This window comes from Somniosus microcephalus, chromosome 6 (assembly GCF_052327205.1).
Source record: "Somniosus microcephalus isolate GS21.2 chromosome 6, FLI_Smic_1.0, whole genome shotgun sequence".
NCBI lineage: Eukaryota > Metazoa > Chordata > Chondrichthyes > Squaliformes > Somniosidae > Somniosus > Somniosus microcephalus.
The window spans coordinates 137,503,618-137,524,016 of record NC_140992.1 but is presented as its reverse complement, the minus strand read 5'-3'; the positions used below and the strand labels follow the sequence as shown (position 1 = coordinate 137,524,016).

Sequence of the window (20,399 nt, the reverse complement as noted above, 5' to 3'; positions counted from 1 at the left end):
CATCCCTGTGCTCGCTGACCTACACTGGCTCCCAGTCCAGCAACACCTCGATTTTAAAATTCTCAACCTGGTTTCCAAATCCCTCCACGGCTTCGCCTCTCCCTAGCTGTGACCTACAACCCTCTGCGATCGCTGCGCTCCTCCAATTCTGGCCTCTTGCGCACCCCCAACTCCTTTCGCCCTACGATTGGCGGCCGTGCCTTCAGCTGCCAAGGCCCTAAGTTCTGGAATTCCCTCCCTAAACCTCTCTGCCTCTCCTCCTTTAAGACGCTCAATAGCTCTTTGACCCAAGCTTTTGGTCATCTGTCATTTCATCTGTGTGGCTAGATGTTAAATGTTGTTTGACAATACTCCTGTGAAGCACCTTGGGACGTGTTACTACATTAAAGGCGCTAAAAAAATGCATGTTGTTGTTGTGATCATTATAAACCAACAAAAAATGTTATCAAGAGTTAAGCTCAACGATGTGAAAAATTCAGAAAATTTCAAGTGAATGATTCAACTCTAAGCAGCATTTTGAGTTCTGAACTGGGTGGTTGAATGAACAATTGCAAGAGCCAGTCAGCCTCCCACGACTTTCTCACATACTCCAGCACTTTTGCTCCGTTAATGGACATACAATGGAAACATTAATTCAAAAGTTTTGGGTTACTGTCAATAAAGGCCTCAAATGACCACGAATGCCCAAATCACAGCCTGCGGTTTAAGGAACATTGAAGGCATTTTTGATTGCCAATTTAAAATTCTAGGTTTCTTCAGATTTTTTTTTTCCTGGAACATCAAAAACCAGGAATTGGACCCCAAAAACCTGGGTAAATTCAGGGAATAAAAAAAAGTCCGTTTTTATTTGGAACGTCAGCAAGATTTAAAAAAAAGTAAAGGGACTAAAAAAATCAAGGCACCGTTAAGCTGAAAGCAACCCACGGCAGCACGGCATGATGGCAAATCCGGTTCACTACAAATATATATTGCCCCAAAATCCAGTCCATGCTATTACTTAATGAAGGAATTGTAAAAAAATAAACTCTTGGAGCAATGTTTCGTTTAATTTTTTTTGGGTGCACTGAGGCACCCCCATCTGCAATTGGATTCTGGATTTACTGACTGGTAGGCCTCAAGTGGTGAAAATAGGGAACATCTCATCCACTCTGGTGCTCAACACCGGAGCGCCACAAGGCTGCTGCCTCAGTCCTTGGCTGTACTCTCTGTTTACACATGACTGTACAGCCATACACAGCAATGGGTGCATTTATCATATTACATTACTATTATTTCCAGTGGTAATTGAGGCTTTTTTTGTACTATTCATCATATCCTGCAACTTGGACTGTTACTGCTATACTTCTTGCTTATTTGCTTATTGTTTTTATTTATACTTGTTTTTATATTTTTGCTTTTATTATATTATATGCTTGTATTGTGGGAGTGAGTGGGGAGTAAGCATTCCATTGTACTAGTTACATATGGTAATAAAATAATCTTGGAATCTTGAATCAGTGCGCATGCATGGTTTTACCTATTTAAAAACCGGTGAGCCGGCTGAGTGGGAGCTGCAGTGCGCTGCACAGCTTAAAGGGAATCTTGTCTTCGAGTGTAATCACTGTGGTAATGTAGAGAAACAAGGCAGCCAATTTGCGCATAGCAAGCTCCCACAAACAGCTACGAGATAAATGACCAGATCATGGCCCAGAAATTCAGGTCTCCATGGGCGAGTACGCACGGGGTACTCACCTGTAGGCCGAATGGAAGTGCCGGTTTTCTGCATGCACTGCGCATGCGCGGGAAACCGGCACTTCCGACTCTCTGAACGAAGGGGTTCAGAGGTCGAACGCGCGCGCAGGAGAGGCTGCGCGTGCGCTTTGAACTTAGGTTTTTTTTTTTTTTTTTTGCAGGTTTTCCCAGGATCGTAAGCCTGCAGTATTTAGAAATGTAAAAAGCAGGCGTAAGGCCTGCTTTTTACAAGGTAAGTGGTGAATTAATTAAAATTAAAACTTTTTTTCCACAGGTTTATTTTTAATAAATACTTTAAAGGTAAGTTTATTTTTAGCCCCGTTAGAATATAACATTATTTTTTTCAAAAATTTAAATTATTGTTTAAAATAGTTAATGTAATTTATAGTTTATTTAAAAAGTGTGATTTTTTTTATTTTATTTATTTGAAGGTTTACTGCTATTTTGGGGCTGTAGTATTTATAAGTTTTGACAGGTCTTCCTGTCAATCTTATGAATGGGCTTTTCCCTCCTCTGATTGGCTGCCCATGGCTCACGTGATCCCAGGGGATGCATCGCACTAACTGCGCCCCTGGGACACGCAAGCACAGCGCGCCGGCAGCTGGGCCAGGCCCCGGAGCGGAATTCCACAGGGCCCTACAGCTCAACTGCCGGCGCGCAAGGCAAGTGCAGGTCGGGGGCTTACACCCGCGGGAAGCCCCCAACCCGAATTTCTGGGCCCATCTGTTTTAGGTGGTGTTGATTGAGGGAAAATTATTAACCAGGAAGAACTTTCCTGCTCTTCTCTGAAGAAATGCCAAGCTTTTTATTGTAACCCCTTCTCAAACAGGAGATTGGTACAAGACCCTCTCTAGAAATGAAAGCACTATTCAAGTATAGGATTGGGTTGACCTTGATACAGCAAAGATAGAGGGGAAAAAGGAGTGTTTGACACGAGGGAAAACCAAGCCAGTCCAAGACCACTTCAGCAGAGAGAGAGATATGGAACGGAACAAACCAAGCCATTCAATTTTAAAATTGACCATTTCATGTGTAATGCACGTCAGAGGGGGAGCTTAATTAGGAATGAATAACTAATATATCCTAAATTGTTAAACTCTGAATATTTTCACTCTGCCTTCACAGAACATTTAAAAATGGTTACTTTTTTCCTTTGTCTCTTTCTCTCAATCCAATCTTTCTTTTTTTCCTTTATTTCTCTTTCTGTACCTCATTTGACATTGAATTCACCCACTAATTCCTCCTTTGTCATTCCTCTGTTTCTTGCTCAATCCTTAACTCTCATTGATGGAGATACACTATTGGTGCCACAGTTCATTGAGGTCACGGAGGTCCCAGATGCCCCGTTGCCCTTGGCACGCTGTTATCAGCTTGCACTTCCAGTAAGACCCAGCCCATTATTACTCTTGTCTGATTTATACCAACCCCACTGAAGAAAGAGGTCTATTCCCTCCCACCTCCACCCTTTGCACATATACAGAGCTATTATGACACTATCATAATTGCATATTATGACACTATCATAATTGCAGTAAAACAGAGTCCAGGAGGAACACTGCGGTTGCAGAGTGCGGCAGGAAGCAATCCAGAAACAATTGGCAGTACATTGAGGTTCCGATTGTTCAGACGTCTCTGGAACAGTGCCTCTCAAAGCTAGACAACTCTCAAAACTCAAGTGCATGCTCATGCTAAAACTTTTAGACAGCACAGGTCCGAGAACAATATTAGACAGTAGTGTGCTTAGGCAAGGAACAATTCAATTTCTTTTTTTCATTCTAGGGTCACATTTAAAAGTCAGAGGCCTGACACAGAAGCACGTTAAGAACACGGCCAAGGGATAGAAATGTCTGCACTCTGCAATTACAGGTTTTGTACAAAACTGAGACGGCCATAAAATGGGAAGCATGCAATCAAATGGCAATTAACTCAAAGTTATAATCCAACCTTTTACATTATGACATTAACTCTCAAGCACAAAACAAAGTTTCACAACCAGAATAAAACCAACGTCCTTTATTTTATAAATAAGAATCCCAGTATCAGCTCAAAGGGAATCAGTTCAATGCTGATAGGTGAAGGTGGGGAGGGCGTTTCTGGCGCACCAATAGGTGAAGGTGGGGAGGGTGTTTCTGGTGCACATCATGGCCAAGAGGCAACATACAAATGAGGAATTAAGAGGCGGCCAAGGATAGAACCGCAGAGGTAACTGTGCAGGGACAAGAGATGCAGCATTACAGGAGATGTGGGGCTACACTGGGACAAGTAGGAACGGAATCAGGAGGGCAATGCTATGGAAGTGGATCACAGAAGAGAGGCAGTGGAAGGGGATGGGGTGGTCAGCCACACTGAAGGCCACAAGAGGTTGAGAAAAATGAGGGATCTGGTGCCAAGGACAAGGGCAGCAGGCGCACGGGAACATCACCACCTCCAAGTTCCCCTCCAAGTCACTGACTTAGAAATATATTGTCGATCCTTCGCCGTCGCTGGGTCAGAATCCTGGAACTCCCTCCCTAACAGCACTGCGGGAGTACCTTCACCACACTGACTGCAGCGGTTCAAGGCGGCAGCTCATCACCACCTTCTCAAGGGCAATTAGGGATGGGCAATAAATGCTGGCCTTGCCAGTGACGCCCACATTCCATAAACTATTTTAAAAGTCATAGCCATACCACTATATAATTAGTAACTGACAAAGTAGCCGTGTGTTTTGGATGGGATAGAAGTCAGCTGAAAGGGATTCTGCTCATTAATTTTTTTTAAATTCCTTTTAAATCCTGAAAACAAAATGGTAAACAGATAACAGCCAAGGATAGAGCAAAAGCCTTTCTTTCAATTTATAGTGAGGCTGTGCTCAAAATCAAAGCTAAAGAACAGAATATTTGAAGAAAGGTTAAAACAGTTTGTATTACAGAATGCCTCCCAATGGAAGCAATATGACCTGGTTCCCATTATGCCAAATCGAGCCCATTTATACTGCAGAGTGGATTTGACAACACTGCAATCACTATAGCTGCCCAGATTTGTGCATCAGCATTTGCTACAACACTGGGTTTACGATTTCCCATTTTGGCCAAACACGTTCTGGGCTCCCCCACCAGAGGAAACAGTTTCTCCATCTACCCTATCAAATCCTTTAATCATCTTAAACGCCTCAATTAGATCACCCCTTAATCTTCTAAACTCAAGGGAATACAGGAAACTCTCTGGTATCCGGACCGGGATGGTGCCGGTTGATTAAAAATTCCGGATGAGGGAGGGGGTTATCTACCGAGGCTATTTTTAACAGAGTCAGACTCCTGTTATAGAGGTGTCCTGGCTTCTGACAGCGCCAAGAAGCCGAGTAGTGGCAGTTTGGAGAACTATCCCCACTGACTAACTCGGCCACTGCGGGAGACTCGGACTTGGCAACAATGACGGTTATTGAGGTGTTTTCGGAGTATGAATTTCGCCGGTTAAGAGAATATTCCGGATATTTAGGTGCCGTTTAAATGAGAGAGTTTCCTGTAAAAGCCTAGTCTATGCAACCTGTCCTCATTTAACCTGGTGCTAATCTGTGCTAAACCCCCTCCAAGGCCAATATATCATTCCTGAGGTGCAGTGCCCAGAACTGCACGCAGTACTCTAAATGGGGTCTAACCAGAGCTTTATACACCACCTCTATATTCCAGCCCTCAAGATAAAGGCCAACATTCCATTAGCCTTTTAAATTATTTTTCGTACTGGTTCTCTAGCTTTTCAGGATTTCTGTACTTGGACCCCTAAATCTCTCCGCTCCTCTACAGTTCCTAGCTGCTTGCCATTTAGAAAATACTCGGATCTATCTTTCTTTCTTCAGTCCAAAGTGGATGTAGCAGGACTCAGATACACAAGACACCTCCCTCCCCTCCCAAACGCCGAATTCTTGATCCCAGCCATCCGGAAGAGAGAGAAGACAACAAGGGCCAGTCAACCAGCAAGAGGATGCCATAGGCAGAGGCCTAACACCTCAGCCAGAAGGAGCAGAATCACAGGGCACGTGGCGATTACCCTAGAGATATCTGAATGAGAAAACACAGCATTAATTAGAGTTGCAAACACAATATGCAAACTTCCCAAAAGGGCAGGATGAAGTACGAAGAATTACAACCCCTCCAAAAACTCTGATTAGCACCTCCAGATCTTTGCAAGGAAAGCAGGATTTTTTTAAATTAAAAACTTAATACTGCTAATACAATGCACACCAGGGAATTGGAGACAGGTTCAATAACAAGTCCAAAGAATATACTACACCCACACAAGTTCCATTCCTCTTTGTCAGAGAAATGCTGACTGGACTGCAGTGATAGGCAGCTCCAGCTAACCTTGAGCACAGATACAAAAGTGTCCTAAAGGCCATAATGGTCTACTAGCCAGTGCTGTGTAAGCAAACACAAGATAACCACCTCCTCTCCCACAGACAAATATGTGGCTAAAATACGTATGGGACCTTTGCCAATGTAAACAAGTAACTCACAATGCACACTAGAAATCCTGTCCTCACTTCCTGCTAGTATACCTATTCCAATACCAAACACAATTCTTTACCCCTTCTACCAAAGACTAGGAGAAATAAAGCACCAATTGGAACCCAACCCTAAATCACAATAGGCAATCAACAATGACGAGAGCCAAGTGTCCCACTGAGCAAAGTGCTCTCCAGCGTGTTTTCCATGGTGTCTCTGCAAAGTACTGTAAAAACCTAACAGCACTGCAGTGTAAAGCTCAAATCACTTACAAAAACCATTAGCCCACTAAATAAGGTCTCTTACATTACTTTCTGCTAAACTCTACAATGCCTCAGCGTGCAATATAAATTGCACCAGGAAACCACACAGATCCCAGTTATCACATTCCCCTGTACAAAGATTATGTTTCACAACACTCACGAGAACTACAATTCAGATATTTAAATATTCCTGTTAGGAAGTGCTGGCTAGACTCCAAATAATTTTTCCCACATTTTCCTTCCCTTGCCCCAACAGCATTTAAAGCTGGATGAGACTGATTTTTTACTGCCTCTTTTCATCTTCCTCATCTCTGTCCTCCTCTCTTTACCCCCACTTCCATGGCACCAATTCATGCCTGGAAATGATATACCTTGCAATGGCAACACGCCTGGAATTCACCCACGGCATGTGCAAGTTTAGACAATGAGTGATAGCTGGCATCAAAGCGGAGCCCAATCCCCACCTCGTGTATCAACTGTGCAGCAGCAGTCACAGGGTAACAGCCAAAAGGAACTCACCCAATCTCTGTCTCACATGTAGGCATATATTATATACACAATCAAATCTGGGACCTTCCTGATGGCTCAGAACCACAGTACGTGATAAATTTACCCACTAGGCCATCAGAGAGGACTCTCCAGATTCTCTCATCTTCAGTCACCAGTAACAGAACAATGGGGTTACGAGAAAAGCATCCACAACTACAAAGCCAAGTCTGGTAATTGAAGTGCTGCTACAAATCTTTCGTAGACAGGGAGACTGCTAAAACAATCCTTAAGTAAACTTTCTTCAGTAGAAATTATCAGCTCTCAGGCATCTCTTAATTCTTTACAGAATGACATAAGTGAAGTGAAGACAGCTGCTCTGGCTAGAACAGTATCTCTAAGAAATACTCTGGGGGGCAAACAGAAATAGATTGTAATGTAGGAAATGCAGCAGCCAATTTGCAAAAGTATTTCCAAATAAATTTTCTAAACTGTTTCCACACAAGTACACGCTCTCTACTAATTTGACACAGTTGGTAGCAGTATTGGTAAAAAGTTTATGGGCTCAAGTCCATGATCAGGGAGTTAACTTTATCTAAGATAGCACTACACTACAGTGCAGCACTGAGATGGTCAGAGGTCACTAGACTTTGGAGATGTTAAACCAAGGCTCCACCTCCCTGGTTATGTGTATGTTAAAAGATCTCAGCACTTGGAGGAAAAGGGAGTTTTCCCAGTATCCTAGCCAACTCTCCTCCCTAAGCCAGCATCAAGCAGCCCGCAGAGCTTCAAAAGTATCATCCTGCTTTTTACAGCTTGAAGCTGCTCAAGGTCAATAGTCTATTGTGAATCCTCTACCCAGAACAAGGCTGTACAATGCAGCACACCACCACGTTGAACAATGTCCTCTGAAGCAGGTCAAAAACTTAATTGCCCCAAGCACCATTAAAAAACAAGTCAGCTGGTTCTTCATCTCACTGTGTGTTGGACATTGCTGCTACAAGTCTAACAATACTATAATCAAGGGGGGGAAAATGCCCTGCTTGTAGTGCTAACAGACATTGCGCCATGAATAAAAGTATTACGGTTGCATGCAACATGGTACACCTCTACCACTGCACAAACGGTTAGTTTCGGACTATCTACTCCTTACTTTTTTTTTTAAATCACCTGCTCCTGAATCGTACAATGCAGCGTGTTTTGCAAATTAAAGCTCTGAATTTAAGCGTGGCAGGGCTTTTTGAGCTCACCTTGGACGATCAGGCATTTGCACAGAGTGTGAGCAGACGTACAGTACAAAGTGAAGCTCCTTCCACACCACCCAAAATATTTCTTAAACCCAACCATAGAAGGGTAGTGTCAGCTGTATACAAGTACCATTTCTATTTCCCACCCTCATGGTTTCATGGGGAAAAACCACCACCAATTATCGATTACTCCTGCAGTCAACCCGCAGCCTATTTACAACCAGATCGGCTACTGTCCCAGGTGGGATTTCCTGAGAGCGCCAATCAGGGATCAAACATGGGATCCTCCTGGTCTGATGGCTAAGCACCATCCTGAGCAGTGTATCCAACCCAACAAGTCTCCAATGGCAATTTAGCCCAGCCTCTCGTTCTTTCAACTGCAAGAAGGGTACAGGCAACTGAGAGGGGCAATGCAGATTTCAGGATGACGAAGGTGCACCTCAGTTTTCCTTGAGGCCATGAGGTGCAACTGGCAAATAAGGCAGCTACTGAGAGCTACAATGTACTTTGGAAAAGAGGCAATGCGCACTGGCAGCAGAGTCAGGCCAAGACTCAACACAACCAGGTCAGACACGATGAAAGTGGGGAGCTACTACTCAAATGATGGAAAAACAGCAAGCATCTGTGTTTGGGAATCACAGGATAACCTACAAGTCTAACAATACTGCACTCCAAAAACAATGATGCCCCGTTTGTAGTGCTATCAGATATTCTGACAATATAAAAGCATTTATCTTGGATGCTACCATTACCACACCTCTACCATTGCACAAACTGTCAATTAATTTTGGGCCATCTTTACTTTCTGTCACCTACTCCTCAAATCATACAAGCTTTTGTGAAAATTAAAGCTCACGGAATTTGAATTTGGTAGGATTTTTTGTGCTCACACGTTGGGCAATAAGTCTTTTGCACAGAGTGTGAGCAGGTGTACATTAGAGTGAAACTCCTTCTACACTACCTAAAATTGACCTCACGCACCTCCCACAAGATTTCAAAACTTTGTCTGAAACACTACTCAGTTACAGTGGAACCTCTCGTCTTCAATATATCATTTCCCCTTTACTGAAGTTACTTTGAGGTATGACAGCAGTACATTAAGTTTACAGTGAGTATCACCATTAATCCACTTTGCCATAAGTACTGTGCTCATGAAGAGCACACGACTGATATAGCAGCATTCTGCTGAGGAACATCACACCTCCTCCTATATTCCTTCCCCCCCCCCCCATTTATCTGTAGTCGAGGGGATGAGCACTGATTCAGTTTCCAGGCCATCACCTGCGCAGATTTTGAGCCAGCCGTGGCTCTGTCGCCTCGGAGTGCTGCACTGTCAGCGGTGCTGTCTTTCGGATGAGACGTTCAGCCGAGGTCCCAGCTGCCCTCTCGGCTGGACGTAAAAGATCCCATGACACTATTCAAAGAGATCTCCCTGGTGTCCTGGCCAATTCTTATCCCTCAACCAACATCATGAACAGATTATCGGGTCATTATCTCATTGCTGTTTGTGGAAGCTTGCTGTGCGCAAATTGGCTGCCACATTTCCTACATTACAACAGTGAATACACTTCAAAAGTACTTGATTGACTAAAGCGCTTTGGGACATCCTGTATTTATATCGTGCCTTCATGACTACAAGTCTTTCTTTCTTGACAACAGTCCAGTGAGGACACCCCCCCCCCCCACTTCTTCCAAACGCTGATCGATAAAGAACATGCCACAATTTCCAGATTACTTTAACTTGCTACTGGGTCTTTGAAAGAGGTACAGGTTCTAATATTTTTAGTGAAGCTATCAAGTTTCTCATTATTGAATCTGGAAACGATATAGCCATGCAATGCAATCTGCTAATAATGGAACTGGTTACCTGATCTTAAATTAAAAACAAGAAACAAGAGCCACAGGACAACTGGCAAATTTCACTTCAACACCATCACAATCCATGCAAAGGTTCCAAAAGCTGATGGAGTTGGTGCACAAGTACAAATACAGTACAACTGGCTTCAGGCCGCGCCTGCATTAACAGCTCAGGAACAAAACAAGGAAGGCACCTGAGCAGGCATTGAGGGGGGGAGGGGCACAAATATTTATACTATTAGTAGCAAATCTCTGGCTCATGGAAAGTCAGAGGATGCCTGCTGTTGAAATGTCAGGAGTTCCGGGATTTTGACCTAACGACGGTGAAGGAATGGCGATATATTGCCACGTCAGGATGGTGCGTGACTTAGAGGGGAACTTGGAGGTGCTGGTGTTCCCATGTGCCTGCTGCCCCTGTCCTTCTAGGTGGAAGAGGTCGCGGGTTTAGGAGGTGCTGCCGAAGAAGCCTTGGCGAGTTGCTGCAGTGCATCTTGTAGATGGTACAAACTGCAGCCATGGTACGCCGGTGGTTGAGGGAGTGAATGTTTAAGGTGGTGAATGGGGTGCCAATCAAGCGGGCTGCTTTGTCCTGGATGGTGTCGAGCTTCTTGAGTGTTGTTGGAACTGCACTCATCCAGGCAAGTGGAGAGTGTTCCATCACACTCCTGACTTGTGCCTTGTAGATGGTGGAAAGGCTTTGGGGAGTCAGGAGGTGGGACACTCGCCACAGAATACCCAGACTCTGACCTGCTCTTGTTGCCACAGTATTTATATGGCTGGTCCAGTTAAGTTTCTGGTCAATGGTGACCACCCACCCCCCCACCCCCCAGGAAATTGATGGTGGGGGATTCGGCAATGGTAATGCCGTTGAACGTCAAGGGGCAGTGATTAAACGCGCGCTTGCTGGAGATAGTCATTGCCTGGCACTTGTGTGGCGCGAATGTAAGCCTGAATGTCGTCCAGGTCCTGCTGCATGCGGGCATAGACGGCTTAATTATCTGAGGAGTTGCGAATGGCACTGAACACTGTGCAGTCATCAGCGAACATCCCCACCTCTGACCTTATGATGGAGGGAAGGTCATTGATGAAGCAGCTGAAGATGGTTGGGCCTAGGACATTGCCTTGAGGAACTCCTGCAGCGATGTCCTGGGATTGTGATGATTGACCTCCAACCGCCACAACCATCTTCCTTTGTGCTAGGTATGACTCCAGCCAGCGGAGAGGTTTCCTCGATTCCAACTGATTTCAATTTCACTAGGGCTCCTTGATGCCACACTGTCAAATGCTGCCTTGATGTCAAGGGCATTCACTCTCACCTCTGGAATTCAGCTCCTTTGTCCATGTTTGGACCAAGGCTGTAATGAGGTCTGGAGCACAGTGGTCCTGGTGGAATCCAAACTGGTAATCAGCTAGCAAGTGCCGCTTGATAGCTCTGTTGATGACACCTTCCATCACTTTGCTGATGATTGTTTCACATTGTCAGGTAGGTGCCAGTGTTGTAGCTGTACTGGAACAGCTTGGCTAGAGGCAGCACTAGTTCTGGAGCACAAGTCTTCAGCACGACAGCCGGGATGTTGTCGGAGCCCACAACCTTTGCTGTATTCAGTGCGCTCAGCTGTTTCTGGATATCACGTGGAGTGAATCGAATTGGCTGAAGACTGGCTTCTGTGATGGTGGGGACCTCAGGAGGAGGCAGTTATGGTTGCAAACGCTTCAGCTTTGTCTTTTGCACTCACGTGCTGGGCTCCACCATCATTGAGAATGGGGATATTCATGGAGCCTCCTCCTCCTGCTAGTTGTTTAATGGTCCACCATTCACGACTGGATGCTTCAGGACTGCAGATCTTTAATTTGTTGCTTGGGAGGAACAGGTGACTTTGGACCCATGATTCCCAAAGCTCTCCCACCACTGGGGTTTTCCTCATTGTAGACTAATTGATAGCGATTAGTCAATAACCGTTGTACCAGGATGAGAGAGGGCGAACTAGATGGACCATGGTCTTTTTCCATCTAGCAATTCCTATGCAGTAGATAAACTGATGCCCAACTAAGATACAGACAATGTTTTCAATTTTTTTTTCTTTTTTTTTTTTTTAAAGTGGTATTTGCCATAAAAATTGGCAAAACCACTCAACTTCCCCTTTGGAAACAAAACTGTCTCACCTCTACTTCAAACTGCTCTTGTACGTCATCCAGCAATCGGACCACGAGCTGGATCCCTCTGCCCCGGGGTTTGAGAGAGGATGCGGTCTTGGCCGTGGAGAGGCTCTGCCCTGGCTCTAATGTACTAATCGCTGCATTTTTCTGTGCTCCAAGTCGAGCTCCTGGAGTCTGCAACACCCGATAGGTTCCTTCCATCTCCTCCATCGCTCGCCAGCGGGCAACGGATGTAGTCTAGGAAAGAGAAACCACCAGGCTTAAAACATTTGCTGCTAGATTACAACTGCATTTTAAACCATGCAGTGGCTTGCTACTAAATCACAAAACATTGAGTTTTTCTTGATCTTTGCTAATATCACACTGCAGCCAATGTCAGGGAGATGCACAAAAGTTTCTGTATCAGCCATGCAGGCAAAATATTTGTGCATCAATGACTACCCCAGACTAGTATCAGAATCTGTTCTCAAACTCTTTTCTCTATTTATAAAAGGAACTGTTTATTATGCTGAAGGATCAGTTTGTAAAGTCTGCTCACATCTGTCCATTTACTACTATTCTTGGATACCCAGTCTCATTCACTCACACACACTAGTTCATTTGAAGGTGGGAGAAGTCAAATCACCTAACAATATTGTAGCAGGCAGTGAATGGTACAATAGAATCTTGTAATAGATAGAAAGACAAAGTCAGAGAGTGAGAAAGAAAGATAGAAAAGAAAGAAATTTACAAAGCACCTTTCACCTTCTCGGGCTGCCCCAAAAGGACACCAGAAGACACCTGCTCTTCTTCCAGTAGTGCCATGGAATGAACGAGCACCTTTTGATCAGGAACACTCCCGATGGCTTTTGGAGTTCATCCAGTAGCAGCTGTACAGACCAAGGTCCCAGGATCTGTGCCAGGTTACCTAATCTCAGCTAGTGGAGCAGTGGCGATGCAGAGACCAAAGACCTCCTTTTATTTCATCCACAGAAACTAACCCAGCTCCCCAGCCTCCAGTGCTGGGAGAATCCAGTCCTTTCTCCTGCCACAGTGCTGCACAGCCCAAGGAATCCTCCAGTTAGCCAAATCCCACTCCCCACTTTTGCCAAACCCATTTCCACCCTGTCATGCCCACAGGACTCAACCCCATTTCTACCAAAGCCCAGAACCTTAAGTGCTACTAAACCAAATGATCCTCTCCTTCTCCCACTGCAGTTAAACACCAGATAGCTATACCTAACCTACCACTTTGCCTACTGTCCATGTAATTATTTTTTTTTTAAATATAAAAGGCAAGATCAAATTGTGTAGGTGCATAAAGAAACAGGCCACTACTTCATTTTTGCAGAAAGATGGGAGTTAAATTTTGTTTGAAAACTAGCAAAAGCAATTCACAATGTGGCCCGAAGTCACAAAATCCCAACATCTAGCAACAAAATTGATGGCATCCAGCAAACGGAGCAAGAATTCAGTCTTTTGCCAGCCAGAAACTTCCAATAGTGACCCTTGAATAGCTTGAAAACGCCAGCATCCATTGGATACAACATAGAGGCGATAGTCTTTGGCCATTCATTAGGCCAGAAGTTTCAGGATGCACAGGGCAGTTATCCATAATGATTAACACGCTACTACCCTCAGCTCAAATTTTTTTGTCCAGAGATCAAATGTACTCCTCAAAAATAGAAGTTATCCAAGATCGGCAACTGAAATGGTAAACAACGGCTCCAGGGAAGTGCTGAACATTTTTGAAACATCTTGGCCACTCACTTTTACCGATGAACAGAAGAGGAAGCTGCTCAGATCCATCCACATTGGTGCCCAGAAGAGTCACGCACTCCTTACTCAGTTTCCTACCAACGCACTTCCTGTCATGAAAGGTGCGAGTCCCCCGGTGGAAGCTTCCAGAACAGTCCCGCCCATCAAGGTTGAACAACTACATTTTTGAAGTAATGCAGGCAGAGTTGGTGAAACCCAATTGCATCATTTCAGAGGTCACTTCATTGGCTTCTCTGGCCATTTTCTTAAGAGTTATGGCATCAACATTTATCCATCTCTTGATCCATCCCACATTAACTTGAGACAGATCGCTAAACCCGATTGCTCCAGCGATTTTTTTCCCGCTTTTTCCCCAATAAAATCAGTTCGGAAATTCCAGGGAGATTTTCAAATCACATGCTGCCTTGAAGAAATCAACAAGTTGCCCAATGTATTGAGTTTAGAAATGTGCAACCGCTTCATGCCACTTCTGACCTATGTCAGGACAGAATCCCGCTGAATGTAGATTTTGCTGATTATTGCCCAAGTGACACCATATTCTTGTGTTAATTCTGTTTGCGACTTTGACGCTTTGCCCAGAGCAATGAAAATTTCATACTTGTGGCTCAAATTCAGATGTGTTAACTTTTTATTTGATTTGATTCCCACAAAAATAGCAGCCGCTACAGGCGTTAAATACCGCAACAGCCTCTCCTAAATAACCGCCCAGCATAGGAAACCCTGCCCTTGTAAGAATATGGAGCATTACAAGCAAAGGAGCGATCAGGTCAATCTATGGCCAATTGCCTCAGAGGGTTAAAATAAGGTAGAACATTATTCAATGTTTTGTTAATCGGGATGGCAAATTTGCATAATGTTAGACCAATTGTAGCATTACACCGCTATAATACGCGACCAGCTGCCAGTATAACATTACTCGGATTGTAACAATAGGTGACTGTGCAAATTAAAATGTAAAAACTTTAAATGATATCACCTATTGTCAGAAATGCATACTGTTTTGCCCTGATGCCTAACTTCAGTCAGGGATCCTGAGGCCTGCTTCAATGCCAGTGCTTCTGTTGTGGTGACCTTCAGGCCTGAGCAACACCATCAGTGGTGCGTTATTTTAAAAACAAGCCTAGGCTCACCCACTTGACTGCTGCCGCCCAAGCCCTTCCTCACACCAAAATGCTTCACCCCCAACACCTTCCTGCTAGATCAGGCTCACCTCTAATCCACAATCACACCTCTGAAGCGTACCCAGTACACCCCTAACCTTTCCCGGCCTTAAACCAGTTTAAGCACTAAACCTGCTTCAGAGTATCTGCCGACGATACGCCATCTCTAGATTGTGTATAGATAACAATCACCCTTGAAGTAACATGGGCAATGCTCATGTAGTTTAATACAAAACTAGAGTTGTGGTCTCACCTTCACTGGTAAATTCACTGAAAATTTTTATTTTTCCCCCCAAGTTGACTTTTCACGGTGTTTACTTTTAAAGAACTGCAGAACCTTTTGGAAAACGCTCGTCACTGTGCTCCTGGTTAGTGCTGAGGTTACGGTGAAGATTTGAGATTTAAGCAGAGGCAGATTGTCATGACAACCAAGGCACACAAGTCTCCCATTACAGTACAGAATGGGCCAGCTCACACTCCAGGAAAGGCGAGGAACATTCCGCCTCACACTTTCTTTTCCTCCGACTTTTTTTGTTACCTTCAGTCCTGTTCACCCAGTTGTACAACTCTAAACCTCATCACAGCACAGTTAAGCCACCAGTTGCACTCTCGCTTCCATCCAGCAAGACAGGGAGCAGCCCCAGATGGAAGGGTTATTAAACCATCCAACTTAAAAAACACTTAACTGTGCAAAGATAAATATAGTGAGCATTTCTCTCACTGTCACTCCATCATATGGAACAACACAATTAAATCAAACATTTATTACAGATGCCACTTAAAAAAAAAGGGAGGGTGCAGCCAGGGATTCAAAGTCTGGTTTTGGACTTGGCAATCCTAATCTTTACACGAGTGCACAAATAAGATGACTGAACAACTTGCATTCATATAGCACACTGAACATATAAAAATGGTGCATATTCAGAAAAAAGAAACCAACTCTTAGCCGAGGGAGATATTAGGAGGGGTGACCAAACATGTGGTCAAAGAAGTGGGTTTTAATAAATGCTCCAGCTAAGCAGTCATCAGCAAGGCCGCTCACAGGCTTTTCCACTGTAGATAGCGCGCATGCACAAAAATTTGAATAGGCCGCACATTGGGGGGAAGCAGGCCGCGCAACTTACTGGGAACGTTGGCTTTAACAACTTGCATTTATATAGCACCTTTAATGTAGGAAAACATTCCAAAGCGCTTCACAGGAGTATTATCAAACAAAATTTGACACCGAGCCACAGATACTAGGACAGGTGACCAAAAGCTTGGTCAAGAGGTCGGCTTTAAAGCAGAGAGGTTTAGGGAGGGAATTCCAGAGCTTAGGGTCCAGGCAGCTGAAGGTACGGCTGCCAATGGTGGAGCGATAAAAATCAGAGATGCGCAAGAGGCTAGAATTGGAGGAGCGCAGAGATCTCAGAGGGTTGTGGGGCTGGAGGCGGTCACAGAGATAGGGAGAAGTGTGGCCATGGAGGAATTTGAAAACAAGGATGAGAATTTTGAAAACAAGGATGAGAATTTTGAAATCGAGGCATTGCTTAACTGGGAGCCAATGTAGGTCAGCGAGCACACGGGTGATGGGCGAACAGGACTTGGTGTGATTTAGGACACAGGCAGAAGAGGTTTGGATGAGCTGAAGCTTACGGAGGGTGGAGGATGGGAGGCCGGCCAGGAAAGTGTTGGAATAGTCAAGTTTAGAGGTAACACAGGCATGGGTGAGGGTTTCAGCAGCAGATGGGCTGAGGCAAGGGTGGAGACAGCAATATTACAGAGGTGGAAGTAGGCAGACAATGGGTTTTGTCTTCCCAAAATTGGAATATTTAAGGAGGGTCTTTAATAAGGAGGGAGAGGTTGATGGAGCGGTTTATGAAGGGAATTCCAGAGTGGGGTGCCAAGACGGCTGAAGGCACAGACATCAATGATGGGATGAAGGGAGCGGGAGATGCTCAAAAGGCCAAGAGTCGGAGAAATGCAAAGTTCTGGGGGTTGAGAGAGATAGGGAGGGGTGATGCCATGAAGGGATTTAAAGACAAGGATGAGAATTTTTAAATTGATGCATTGGGAGACCAGGAGCCAATGTAGGGCAGCAATAACAGCAGTGTTGGGTGTGCAGGACTTGGTGCTGGATAGGATACAGACAGCAGAAGTTAACGGAGGGTGGAGAATGGAATGCTGGTCAGGAGATCATTGAAATAGTCAAGTCTGGAGGTGACTAAGGCATGGGTGATTTCAGCAGCAGGTGGGCTTAGGCGGGGCAGAAACAATGACATCAGTCTTCCCATTATTTAACTGGAGGAATGGCAACTCATCCAGAAGTGAATGTTGGACAAGGAGTCCGACAGCACAGAGGCAGGGATGGAGAGGTGGTGGCGAGGTAAAGCTGGTTGTCATCAGCATACAGGTGGAACCAGGCCATGTCTTCGGATGGTGTTGCCAAGGGTCAGTACGTAGATGAAAACACCTCTTTTCAACCACCAAAAGGTTTCTGTAGGGTCTAACGCATGCAAATTTCCAATCTACGTACATAGGATTACATTGAATTACAGACGATATACAGCACAGAAACAGGCCATTCAGCCCAACCAGTCCATGCTGGCATTTATGCTTCACTCGAGCCTCCTCTCGCCTTTCCTCATCTAAATCTATCAGCATAACCCTCTAATCCCTTCTCCCTCGTATGCTTGTCTAGCCTCCCCTTAAATGCATCCATACCATTCACTTCAACCACTCCCTGTGGGAGCGAGTTCCACATTCTCACCACTCGCTGGGTAAAGAAGTTTCTTCTGAATTCCCTATTGGATTTCTTGGTGACCATCTTATATTGATGGCCTCTAGTTATGCTCTTCCCCACAAGTGAAAACATTCTCTCTGTATCCACTCTATCAAAACCTTTCATAATTTTAAAGACCTCTATTAGGTCACCCCTCAACCTTGTTTTTTTCCCCAAAAGAGACCCAGCCTGTTCAACCTTTCCTGATATGTATACCCTCACATTTCTGGTATCATCCTTGTAAATCCTCTCTGTACCCTCTCCAGTGCCTCTATATCCTTTTTATAATATGACGACCAGAACTGTACACAGTACGCCAAGTGTGGTCTAACCAAGGTTCGATACAGGTTTAGCATAATTTCCCTACTTTTCCATTCTATACCACTAGAAATAAACCCTAGTGCTTGGTCTGCTTTTTTTTATGGCCTTGCTAACCTGTGTCGCAACTTTTAGTGATTTGTGTATTTGTACTCAGATCCCTTTGTTCTACCCCACCTAGACTTGCACCCTCCAAGTAATGTGATCTCTCTATTCTTCCTACCAAAATGTAATACCTCACATTTATGTGTTGAACTTCATTTGCCAATTATATGTCCATTCTGCAAGTTTATTAATGTCCTCCTGTAACTTGTTGCAGTCCTCCTCAGTGTTGGCTATCCCCCCCAAATTTGGTTTCATCTGCAAATTTAGAAAGTGTGTTTGATTCGAAAGTCTAAATCGTTAATGTAAATTGTGAACAGCAGTGGTCCCAGCACTGATCCTAGTGGAACACCAATACCTACCTACTGCCACTGTGAATAGCTACCCTTTACTCCTACTCTCTGCTTTCTGTCCTGAAGCCAGACAGCAATCCATTCTGCTACTTGTCCCCCGACTCCACATTCTCTGACCTTGTTCATCAGTCTATTATGGGGTACCTTATCGAAGGCCTTTTGAAAATCCAGATAAATCACATTTACTACATTACCATTGTCTATGCTGTTACCTCTTCAAAAAATTCAATAAGTTTGGTTAAGCAAGACTGTCCCTTTTGAAATCCATGCTGACTATTCATTATTATATTTTTAGTTGCTAGATGTTCTTCTATTTTCTCCTTTAGTAGGAATTCAATTATTTCTCCTACGTTAAGCTGCCTGGACTATAATTCCCTGGGCATGTTCTATCCCCCTTCTTAAATATCAGTATTACGTTAGCTATCCGCTAGTCCTCTGGCACTATACCTTTTTCTAACAAATTATTAAATATGCATAGTAATGCCTCTGCTATCTCTTCCCTAGATTCTTTTAAAATGTGAGTGGATGTAATCCATCCAGACCAGGGATTTTATCGAGTTATATATCCCCTTTTTAATTTTAAATGCACTTATCTCATTACTAATCTCATCATCTAATATCATGTCCACCTGTTCGACCTCCCTACCAACATATCATTTACCCAGCCCCAACCAGCACATGAAATGACATGGCAATGCAGCAATAATAACAAGTAGCAGAGGGTCATTTACATGTTTAGATTAAGGAACTAATTTCCAATGGAAGTTTCCTCAACATGCATATGCTTGCTTTGTGCCAAATGGACCCATTTATGCTGCGGAGCTTATACTCCAGGTACAGTCAGATGCATCACCCTCCCAGTCTGGCCACAGTCCTCAAGCGAGGTTACACCAGAGGTTAAATCGCATATAAAGAGTTGCGGGTGGTGGCACTTCTAGGATTTGGAGTAGTGGGAGGCGAGAGGTGAACCAAACCCATACAAAATAACACCAGGGGAAGGAGACAGTGTGGGAAGGAACAAAACCCATTCACCCAACACTTGCACTTGTATTGCAGACAGGCTCATGCAGCAAGAATACCGGCCGCCCCCCGTGCTGAAACTATTTACCTTTCCAGTAACACAGCCCTAGAGCCCACCTGTAGTGGAAACCCCAAGCCCATCGCCAGCCGACAGCACCTCATCTCAATGCCTCAGGTGCAGGGATGGCCGAGATAAAGCGACCCTCCTGTCCCTGGACCACGACAAACAGGAGGCCACAGTGCAGCTCAGAGAACCCCAGGGTCTTCAGACCTCGCGCGTCCTCGCCCACCCTCCACCGCAGCCCATTCTCAAGCCTGTGGTTCCCGAGCGGCGTCGACACCGTACCGAGCCGGTCCTCAACCTCACCTCAAACCTCAGCGACGCTCTCTTCGCCCGTACTTCTCCGCCGCCGCCGCCATCTTCCTCAGCAACCACTCTACTCCCTTATTGGCTGAGGCCAACCGTCCCGCGCGACCAATACGGTCGGAGTAAACCATACCCGCGTCCCATTGGCTGAAGGCAAAGCGTTCCCAACGTTTCATTGGCTATAGGTACACAGAAAGAGCTTATTGGCCAGCGTGGGAGGTCTCCGTTGCTGACTGGTTGAATGTGAGACACTGATTGATGCGATTGAATAACGTGACAGGATGACCCACAATCCAGAACAGGGGCCCAACCGCCAGAGAGAGTGGCTCAGGGCCCAA

General features: G+C 44.8%; 1 protein-coding gene across 8 annotated transcripts in view; it reads right to left on the bottom strand.

Annotated features, from left to right (window-relative positions):
* Positions 1-20,148, bottom strand: part of farp2 (FERM, RhoGEF and pleckstrin domain protein 2) — a 208,007-nt gene extending 187,859 nt beyond the window's left edge. For all 8 annotated transcript variants that reach the window (XM_085990846.1, XM_085990849.1, XM_085990847.1 and 5 more), the window contains exons 1-2: positions 20,062-20,148; positions 12,229-12,459 (exon numbers count right to left, since the gene is read on the bottom strand). In XM_085990846.1, coding sequence (XP_085846972.1) covers positions 12,229-12,432 — 204 coding nt within the window. In that variant the 5' untranslated portion in view covers positions 12,433-12,459; positions 20,062-20,148. The remainder of the gene's footprint in view (positions 1-12,228; positions 12,460-20,061) is intronic.
* Positions 20,149-20,399: the final 251 nt, after the last annotated feature.